Here is a 10,796-nt window from a genome sequence, read left to right as displayed (position 1 = left end):
TAAGTACATGGTTTTGGGGCGGTATATTATACTTACATACTAAGGAAATCTACAGAAATATCTGAGCATAGATTTATTAAGGTAAATGACAGTGACTTTAAATTCAACATAACGTAATATGAGATCCTGTAATGCGAAATAAAATATATAAATAGTATACACTATTGTGTACTTACTATACCTACTACTTATTACCCTGACTATAGCATTTGACTAGATCAAAGTTGCAAATATACTTAAATACAAATCGGAAGCCGTCCCTTGGAACTATTAAAAGTAAGAAATAAATTCAAATCCTCAATCCAGTTAGTGGGAAATTAAACATTGTAGGTTTACAACGACATAGACCGAGTGAATTTCAAGTTAGTTATTTCCTTTCCAAACTTCAAACCGTATATTTCGTATGTAAATAATAATCACACAGATAGGCACGTAGACGGAATAGAATACAAAGTAAAAATCTTACTTTTAATAAGTTCCAAAACCTATACTAATCTTCTACAGTAGGAATCACAACATCAAGATTAAGTAATTATTATGAACCTAAGAAATTATGAAATAGTCATAAGTGCGAGGTGATAGATTATTTTATTAAATAATAACAAGGTCCGATGTGTAGGACTACGTGAAATTATGTCGGCAGTCATATCTTTTATTCATATGACGACTGTATTGTAATATATCATTGTGTTTTTATGATAATTATCACACAAATATTCCGCTAATAGTACGATGAAGGATTATTCTTGACTATTTAATAGAGATGATGTAATTAATCACCTTAGTAATCGATCAATTTCATAATATAAAAGTTGGCAATTTTTCATAATGTGGACAGGTAATTGAGGTACGTATTTCTATAGTTCAGTCTATATGCAGAGTGAGTAAGAGAGTAGACTATTTTATTGTGAGGAATTCGTTCATAATATGTCAATCAATACAGTCAATACAATACAATCAATGTTACGAACACCCTTCTCCGCAAAACGATTTCCAAATATCAGCTCTTCCTTGTCTCACATACCTACTCTTTTTCCTTGTTGGTATCATATTCAAAATCAAATTCCAGCAAAAACAAATTCCTCACAATATAACGGCGATATTACAGTGAAATGTAAGAAGGATTAAGAAGAGTAAATGTTCTACGATAGAGTGATTTAAAGTAGTGGAAAGAGTAAATTTTGAAAAAATAATGTAGGTAATTTGTCACAGGACGAAAAAATACTGAGTATTTAAAAATATCGCCAGTGTTGGGCCAATGGGCATTGTTGAAAACAATGTAAATAAGTATATTCGTATGTTAAAAGTTTAAGGCGATACCAAAGCAAAGCTTAAAAATAATTACGTAATCCAATTAAATTCATCGTCTAATTTGTGAGAACAGAATATTGCCATGAACAGCTGCTAATAATTTATAATAATAATAACCCACACTAAGGCTTTTATATGTAATTGAAACGAAATTGCATCCTTAAGTTAGCATAAAAAGTTGCATCGTCCTGTGTTAATCGATCTTTTGGTTCGTAAGAAAACTTCGATGTTCGCCGTACTTTATAAAATTGCGCTGATTTAGCGCGAAATTCGTTCAGCTGAACTTTATACAGCACACTTTTTGTTTAGCCAGGCCGAAGCCGTTCCGCATACACTCATGATGCCGCAGTTACTATTTGGTCGCATGTTCACGTATATCACGACGTCTTTATTTGGATGGACCACTGTTGCCGATGGAATCGTCCAACGTCACCCGAGCGAGAAGTTTTTTAGATCACAGGGAAGCTACCAAGCATTAAGCCAATGGATTCATGACATCTACATCTAGCAACTAGCATATCTAATGATTGTTTGGAAGCTTTGTTTCTCTATAGAAAGTAGAGTTCATGACGTTATATTTTCAATACTTAGGTGGACATTGTTTTTGTAGTTTTGAAATTAATTAGGGTGTCATGTACCCATTGGATTCAGCATGTGCAAGTAAAGGTGTGTTTACGTTGAGATTCAAGATTAGAGCCAAACTGTCAAGTAATCTTGACAGTCCTGTTAACCTTTGCTTGCATCTCAACTTACACGCACCCTAAGCTCGACCAGACACATTCGGAATTCTGAACGCAGTACATCCATATAAAATCAAGACATGGTATAATAATCGTTTTTCATAATAGAATTTCGTTTGTCCAAATCTTCCGACTTCTAACGGACTTTTGTACGTTTATGCTAAAACCTTGATTTTGTATGAATTAGGTAGTTGACACCAATAAATCTAAGACACAGCTTCTCAAAAACACCTCAATCTATCCCTGAAAACTGAGTTAGTTATCAATTAGCTGTAAAATTCGATGTTTGATTGCTCAATTGAGTTTACGACTTGATGACCTCACAATAAACTCACAATCTCATTTTGACAGCTCACAAAAATCATGCCAATAGTCCAGGGTGTCTCTACCCTTTTGCGTCATTCCGAATGGTCCGGCTACAAGACGAAGCTAGAAGGACTGCATACGGCGCTGGGTGCGGCCGGGCCGGGCCTAGCTGGGCGCGGGCTCGGGCGGTCACCGCACGCGGCCGGACGGCGAGCGCAGGTGCGAGCGGATGTAGCCGGTGCGGTAGTCCATGGCGTCGCCGCGCCGGCCCGAGCCGTTGTGGCCGCGCTGGCGGCGGCGGCTCCATCTGGAGAGATGAATTAGTTAATACTTTATCCCGTTGAAGTCCATTGTTATTTGTCGGCCGTTTGGTGTAGTGGTTCAGAACGGACTACTATGCCGAGAGGTCCCGGGTTCGATTCCCGGCCGGGCAGAAATTGAAATGATGAATTTTAATTTCTGTGACGGGTCTGGGTGTGATTATGTATAATATTAAAATTTATGTATTTAAAAAAAAGTATACAGGGTGTTAGGTAAATGGGTATATGAGCCGACACTAGCCCATGTTAACATGGTCATATAAATGGTATGGTGAAGTCAGAAATTTGATTTCATCATTTTACTTTTTTTAATTTTCATACAATTTTTTTTTTATAAAATCCGATTTGTATGAAAATTAAAATAATTAAAATGAAGATATCAATTTTCTGACTTCACCATACCATTTATATGACCATGTTAACATGGGTTAGTGTCGGCTCATATACCCATTTACCTAACACCCTGTATAAGGAGTATATCCGTTAAGCTAGCACCCATAACACAAGCATTATGCTTACTTTGGGGCTAGCTGGCGCTGTGTGAAATTGTCCAAAAGATTTATTTATTTATTTATTCAATATCGGCGGAAGACCTCGGATAAAAAACGCTGAGCGTTTCCGCTAGAATACCGTATTCACAGAAGCCAAGTGGAGAGATGACGTGTAAAAAGAGCTGTGGTTTTCTGAATCAACAAAAATAAAATAAAACCTATCGTTTTTACACGTCATCTCTACTTAGCGGATGCACATTCTTACCGCTTATATTACTGTCACACTCAGATACAAATAGAAGTAAGTAAGTATCCCATCCCACCAGCCTCACCACCATAGCTTTGAAACTTTGATTAGAAGTCGAATGTTCCGCATCAAGTTGCGGGAGAGAGCTGATACTAACTTGAAACATTCCAACTATTTTTTTTAATGAAATCAAAATCAAAAATATTTATTCTGTTTAGACCACAAGTGGCACTTATGAACGTCAAAATATTATTATAGAAAATAATGTACAATATTTTGTGTTAAAAACTTACTTCAACAGCCTCATGATGTAGTCGGGCCAGTTATCAGGGAACATGACCAAGAAAAAGCCGACCGTTATTAATATTATCCCAGACAGCTTCATACCCTCGAATTGGACTCCGTAAAGCACCACGTCCAATGCTACAAAAAGATATGATAATTAATTAGATATCTGCATTTTGGAAATCATTAATTTGTTTTGGTAAGTTGGTCTTACCTGCCGAAACCGGGACTGCGGTAATAAGCCCGAGCGACACGAAGATGTTGTAAGTCATGATGTTCCCGAATTGGAACACCAAGTGGAACACTGGAACAAAATACATGTACTCAATATAAAAATCAGTTTGAAGCAAATTAATATCGTAACTTTTTTTTTCTCCTAACTTCACAGTATCATACCAAAAATTTGCATGAAGCATGCTTATATTTTCTAATATGACATGAAACTGTCTGCTAAAATCTTTCTCGAACACTTACCTCTGCACTAGACTGCATCTCACTTAACATCAGGTGATGCCTCGTTCTGCATTAAAAAACCTTTTTATCTCCATACAAATAAGGTTCATTCTCACCCAGCAGAGCCACCCCGGCCACCAGAAGATGTATCCAGGGCATCCGCTGCGACGGCAGCATCTCCGAGCCCGTTAAATACAGAGCCAGGCACACTGGCCACAGAAGGGACGCGTTGACGACGCCCAGGATCGAGAAGAAAAGTGCGCGCTGACCCGCGTTCACCTCACCCATCACTTTTCTGAACAGCACCTACAGAAAAGTACGACTTATGACTTGGTTTTCTAATCTGAAAATACATACATACAGGATGTTAGGTAAATGGGTATATGAGCCGACACTAGCCCATATTAACATGGTCATATAAATGGTATGGTGAAGTCAAAAATTTTATATCATTTTATTTTTTTAATTTTCAGACAAAATTAATTTGATGTTAACATGGTCATATAAATGGTATGGTGAAGTCAGAAAATTGATATCTTCATTTTAATTATTTACATACAAATCGGATTTTATCAAATTAACACCCTGTATATGAAAATTATAGTTCTTGAAAATTGCCGCTAGGGGCGCTGTACAATTTGTCATACCGTCATTTTTTACGCGCTCACTAGTGACGATGTTTGATGTAAACTCACACTAGCCCTCTGTTAGTTAAGCTTCGGCTAAACCAACGCGTGCACTCGCGGCGATGGCGATCATTGCGGGTGCATAGATCGCCGCGACCAAAGACCGGCCGCGTTGATATGAACTCATTGCTACAAATTCATACACGACATCTGATCGTCATCACGCACGTAGGTTGCACGCTTTGATTTGGCTGAACCTTTAGGGAGTTAGGGTATTTAGGTCACTACCGCTCCTAATCAACTACGCTTTGCTACGAGTGACAAGGTGGCGTGTCGAGTGGTCGACTGTTGCGAGCACAGTGTGATTCTTCAATGATTTGATTTCCTGCCAGAGCTTTTCACGTCCGTTGTGTGACGTCACGCCACACCCATTGTCTGAGGTGCCGGTGAAACATAATTTACATCGATTTGAAAAGTTTATGGCGCAGTTACACTATGCGCGAACTTGATCGAATGATATAGTGTAAACAGCGTCGCCAATCACAGATATGGATAGATGCAGCTTGTAAAAAAAATTGTATGAAGACGAGCGTGCCACTTTTTTAGCGGTAAACGTCATTCTATATTATTAATTTTCAAATACATAATATTTTTATTATGCTTAATGTATATCAAAGTAATTATCGTTATTCCATTGTGTTAAATAGTACTACTAGTAATTCATACCTACCTAATTTCATACTTTTAAATTATATCCTAGTATCTGACCTAGTTTTATAAACTAAAGACTACTCAAGCTTTTTATTTTTAATAAATGTAAAAATGCGTAGTTTTGCCAATACGTCTTCTTTCATAAAGCTAAGTCAGTTATCTAGTTTTGAAGATATTTCTAAACGACAAAATCCAGTGCCTTCGTATACATAGACGTACCTATACCTACTGCGATCACTGACCTAACTTCTTGATTTATTTGTTACTTGTGCTGTTACTTACAATTCTCAATCCGTAAATAATTTCTTTTTTCTACCGTGTTCGTACTACTGTCCTCGTAAAATCATCGTAACCGATTGTTGTAATCGGATTACATGAACATCACTCGACCATGTATGTCCATTTGGACATATCGGAATGGCACGCTTTGACGAGAAACTTGCTGCATCTACTCTAATCCATATCTGTGTCGCCAATACTTCCGTGCGCGTGTGTTCGATCAAATTCACGCATAGTGTAACTGCGCCATTAGAAATCTCATTTATCATGGTGAGACTTCTAAAGGTTCGGCTAAACCAACGCGTGCAGCCGGCGTGCACGATGGCTATGGCGATCAAATTTAAACGCATTGATCGCCATCGCCCAAGCACACTATGAACCAAAAGCCCAATCTAGCTGGACAAAAAGGGTCATCGCATATCTTTCATTCGTTTAGCAAAAACGATAGCTTAATAACCAGAGGTAACGATTCAGTCATTATTTTTAGCAACTATCCTCTGATAATTTAGTAATTTTAAGACAAACTTGAACAAGTGAGTATTTTACGATCAAAATCTTCACTTTCTTGAGGTTGATATATCAGTGTCTCCTGATTAATTCTAATACAATTGTGAAAATTTTTGTTATGGATCGTGAAGTAGAAGGTATGTATTACATATTAAACCAAAAAAATATTCCTAAAGTCTATTAATTAATTAAGATACATGTAGAAATAAAATGAAAATTCGTATTTTTTCACGTTTTTCTGTATTTTCGAGACCAGGAACTACATGTCCCCTCATGTCCCCGGGCTGGATTTTTTATATGAAGTAGCCACATATGTGAGCTTCAAAAAATAGTAGGTTGTAGACAGCACACTGAAGCACAACTTTGATTTTTTTGCAGAAAACTTAGTGGCGGTGACCCGAAGCGAGTTTTATTACGAATGGTTAAAACACACAAAAACAATACAATTTCAGGACTATTCGATTATTTCTTAGCTAGATAAGACTAAAAAGAGGTTATGGAGTGTTGTTTAAGAAACATTATAAAGAATTTAGTCAGATTAGCTCAAAATTAGGCGAAAAATGGGTTCAGTTTGGTAAAATTCGGGACGATTTTGTGACAAGGCCGATTGGTGTTGAATGGCTGAATGGTGAAAACTTCAAATTGATACACGTATTTTGCATCCATCTACGTCATCTTCAGAAAGTCAATCTAGTACTTCAAGTCCTGGTCGTCCAAAGATTGACTTCGTCCAAGCCACGTTCAAAACAAAAAGAAGACGCAACGAGTTGACGATTTATTTAAGTCCTGCAGTACCTACTGACGATTTAGTAATGGCCGGCCAGGTATTGTTATAGTTTTATTTAATTTCCATTATTTATTAACCAGCTGTGCTCGCGTCTTTGTATGCGTAAAAATAGTTTGAATAATACTTCCCGTTTTTGCAAAATTTTTTCTTTACTGCTCCACCCCTGTTGGCTGTAGGGTGTTATATCGACAAATGCCTTTCATGATAAATGGGCTTTCCAATACAAAAACAATTTTTCAAATCGGGCTGTAGCTTAGTTCCTGAAATTAGCGCGTAGCAAACAAGGTCTTCAGCTTTGTAATTTTCAGTATAGAAAGCCATCTTAAAAGTACTTAGGCTTAGGTTTAGCATTATACCTTAGTACTTTTACAGAACTAATGCAAAGATGTTAAAATATCAAGCACCAGTATAAAAAAACAATAATTTACCTAAACTAACAAGTCCAGTTTAACTAGACCTCCATACACGTACAAAATGTTTAATAAAGAGAGTCAGCTTATGCTGGTTTTTAGTTTTATCATTATTCAATACTCAATACTCAAATCTTTATTAAAAGCTTTCTGTTCATTTCTTTTAACATATTATATCAAAGTAAGAGTTTTTAAAGCGTTTTGTACCTATTCCAAGCCTTAAATAATTTTGTCCAGCTAGATTGGCCTTTTGGTTCACAGTGAAGCAGGCTGATCGCTTTGGTTTGGCCGAACATTAAATAACGTCGTACTACTTCAGTCTTGATCCCCAAGTATGATACCTTGAATATAGCGAAGCCGGCGGCAGCGCAGGCGGCCAGAACGACGCCACCGAGAGTTGAGCTACCCGTAATGCCATCCATGTAAGCCAGCAGAGCGATGCCCGTGTCGCACAGGATCGCCGCCACGATCTGTGGGGCACCACGCAGTTAAGATAGGCCGTTAGTCTAATAAATGGCTATAAGAAGTTTTTAAATTTTCGGTAAGTAATGTCGAGTCCACATCTCGTCTCATTATCGTCTAGAATGTAACACTGTAAGTGTAGTCCATATCAGCCCCCCTATATGATAACAAGTTCAAGTGACTTAAAGTGATGGGATTTATAAATTAAGACTGTTCCGTTTTGCTACTTGTCTAGGAGGGCTGTAGTGTAACTAAACTTAGATTAGTTAGTTGCGGAAAGGCGGATAATTCAACAGGAAGGAATGCATAGCCTTTCTCTATCAGACAAAAGTCGTCGTATAGCCGCAGTCACAAACCGCGCGAGGCGGATTTATAAAATTGACTTTTTTATTAAACGCAATCTGCCGTGTTCTGTCGTGATAGTAATCAGCTCATTTATAATGTCCAAGGACAAACTGTGAATGAAATTATAATGTAAAGTTAATACAATAATCACATTTACACACCCTGTACACAGGGTTCGAGGATATATATCAAAGGATATATATCAAGATATATATCGGATATATATCCGATATATATCAAGCCGGTTTTGATGATATATATCAATTTTTAAATTTTGTTACTGTATTTGTACTTTTTGACGTAAGATTTTTATTTTTTTAGTTGATTTTGCCGTATTTAAAGAATATTTTATGTTTTTGCTTTATTTGTCTGATTTTAAGTTTTAAAAACATTAAAAACATGTTTATGTAACACATATGCAATAGTATTCATAAATAATACAATTAAATAATAGTATGGCTTTCATACAAAATTGATATATATCAAAGTTGATATATATCTGATATATATCATAAATATCCGATATTTTGATATTTATAATAAATATCGGATATTTTCGAACCCTGCCTGTACATGTAAATAACAGACTGATTTCTTTCTGCTTGTTTTCTTTTTTTTTTATTCTATAGATAAAATTGATAACAGACTGACTTCTTTCTGCTTATGTTTTCTTTTTTTTTATATTTTATTCTATACATAAAGTTGAATAAAAATATTTTGTATTTTCACTTACCCTGACCCCAACAAACTGCTCATGAAGAATGACCCAAGATAGGAGGTAGATGCAGGAGACGTTGGTTGCAAACAGCGCCACCACATCCGTGGACAGCAGTATCTTCAGAGAGTAGGTGTGCATGTACACTGTGACTACCCACAGCAAGCAGAAGAGACCACACCGGCTTATAAAACGAGCTGTTGAAAAATATTTTGATAAATCTGCCATAAGTAAAAACTAATACAAAGATATAGCAGTCGCCTGATTTTTTGGTATCGGTATTGATAGTTTGATACCTTTTATTTACAACTTTATTGCACATACAACAGGGTACAAAACTTGAACCTAATCCCACAGTATTCTCTCCCAGAGAAATATTGGCCCAGGCAGAAGAATTATTACCAAAAAATCAGAAAACAACATCATAAGACTTACCAAATGTGAATCCCTTGTCCCTAAAGTCAGTAAATGCATCATAGACAATATCGTTGGCCGACTTGCACTTGTTGTGAATCAACATCACTATCAAGTAGAGAGGGTAGAACAGGATGAGCCAGTTGGTGCAGAACCATGCAGTGAAGAATGGGGCATTGTAGAGATTCTGAAATAAAGTAATAATGTAAGTAAATGATACAAGTCCTACTACATTCCTTAAGTTTTATCTCTAAATTAAATGTAATAATGAATTTCAATTATTATGAAACTTGGACCATCTAGCCTCTAGCCAGATCTAATCTATAATTTAATAAAGTTACATTTATTGCCCACAAAAAATTTTATTCAATATCTTACATGAGAGCGAAGTCTTGTAGTATAATTATTGTACAAAACTGATGAAGGCTCGGTGCTGTGAATCAACCCATAAGTGTTAGGTGGGTACTCTTCCAAGTACATATGCTTGACGCAGTGTGTTGCTGTTACCCAAGAAATGGTGAGAATGAGTGTGACACAGATGCCATAGTAAATCTGGAAAAAAATAAAATTATTAACATATTTTTGTTACAAAAAATGTCATAAACAAAAACAAAACTGAATAAAATCGTTAGATAACCTTTTTAGCAAACTTTGAGCAACAAGATCTTGGACATTTCTTATCTCGCAACTGTCGTTCCTCGTCCTGGCTGCTGGTAGCGGACTCGCTGTAGGCCTGCTGCAGGGAGGGCTGCGTCGTCAGCGGAGGCGCCGAGCACACCGACACCTGCGGCGTCAGCGGAGCGCGCGGGGTCAGCGGGGTCGGAGGTCCATTCGGACGCTCTCTGTCTCCATCTCCAGCACCTCTTTCGCTCTCCACCACCTCCTCACTTGTTATTATCACAGACGGCGCTCGGACGCGCTTCGGATTGAAAATAGTCGGCAAGTCTCCGTCCCTTGCCATTTTGCTGGCTACCAATATAACATACACATTGCGAAAATAGTAAACACCCTGTGAAACCCCTCAAATATTTTAAATTAATTCATTCTTCATGTAAAAATATTTTTGTTTCGTTTAGCGTAAGCACAGATATGGATTAGAGTAGATACAGCAAGTTGATCGTCAAAGCGTGCCATTCCGATATGTCCAAATGGACATACATGGTCGAGTGATGTTCATGTAATCCGATTACAACAATCGGTTACGATGATTTTACGAGGACAGTAGTACGAACACGGTAGAAAGAAGAAATTATTTACGGATTGAGAATTGTAATTAACAGCACAAGTAACAAATAATTAATTAGAATAAAGTAGCAGTAGAAGAAGTATAAAGAAGCATTGTTTTTAATACATATCCTGCGATGTACTCTTAAGAGTTAAAACCATG

The 10,796-nt window shown here is 37.0% G+C and overlaps 1 protein-coding gene across 1 annotated transcript; it reads right to left on the bottom strand.

The window, feature by feature from the left end:
- Positions 1–1,489: 1,489 nt before the first annotated feature.
- LOC135076789 (solute carrier family 35 member F3) lies at positions 1,490–10,486 on the bottom strand. Its single transcript, XM_063971222.1, has 9 exons — positions 10,047–10,486; positions 9,788–9,961; positions 9,431–9,596; positions 9,014–9,192; positions 7,815–7,943; positions 4,270–4,459; positions 3,915–4,004; positions 3,709–3,838; positions 1,490–2,664 (listed from the first exon to the last, which is right to left on the bottom strand). The coding sequence occupies exons 1-9, from the start codon at positions 10,368–10,370 to the stop codon at positions 2,547–2,549; spliced, it is 1,500 nt and encodes a 499-aa protein (XP_063827292.1). The 5' UTR covers positions 10,371–10,486; the 3' UTR covers positions 1,490–2,546.
- Between the last annotated feature and the right edge of the window lie 310 nt (positions 10,487–10,796).

This window comes from Ostrinia nubilalis, chromosome 12 (genome assembly GCF_963855985.1).
Source record: "Ostrinia nubilalis chromosome 12, ilOstNubi1.1, whole genome shotgun sequence".
In the NCBI taxonomy this organism is placed as follows: Eukaryota; Metazoa; Arthropoda; class Insecta; order Lepidoptera; family Crambidae; genus Ostrinia; species Ostrinia nubilalis.
The sequence above is the reverse complement of the archived record's forward strand: the minus strand, read 5'-3'. Positions and strand labels throughout refer to the sequence as shown.

Bases quoted from the DNA above. Each gene is read 5' to 3' on its own strand.
- LOC135076789 (XM_063971222.1), bottom strand. From the start codon at position 10,370: ATGGCAAGGGACGGAGACTTGCCGACTATTTTCAATCCGAAGCGCGTC. The intron at 9,193-9,430 runs GTAAGTCTTATG...ATTTTTCAACAG, and splicing joins GGACAAGGGATTCACATTTG to CTCGTTTTATAAGCCGGTGT. The intron at 4,005-4,269 runs GTGAGAATGAAC...ATTTTGTTCCAG, and splicing joins GGCCGGGGTGGCTCTGCTGG to TGTTCCACTTGGTGTTCCAA.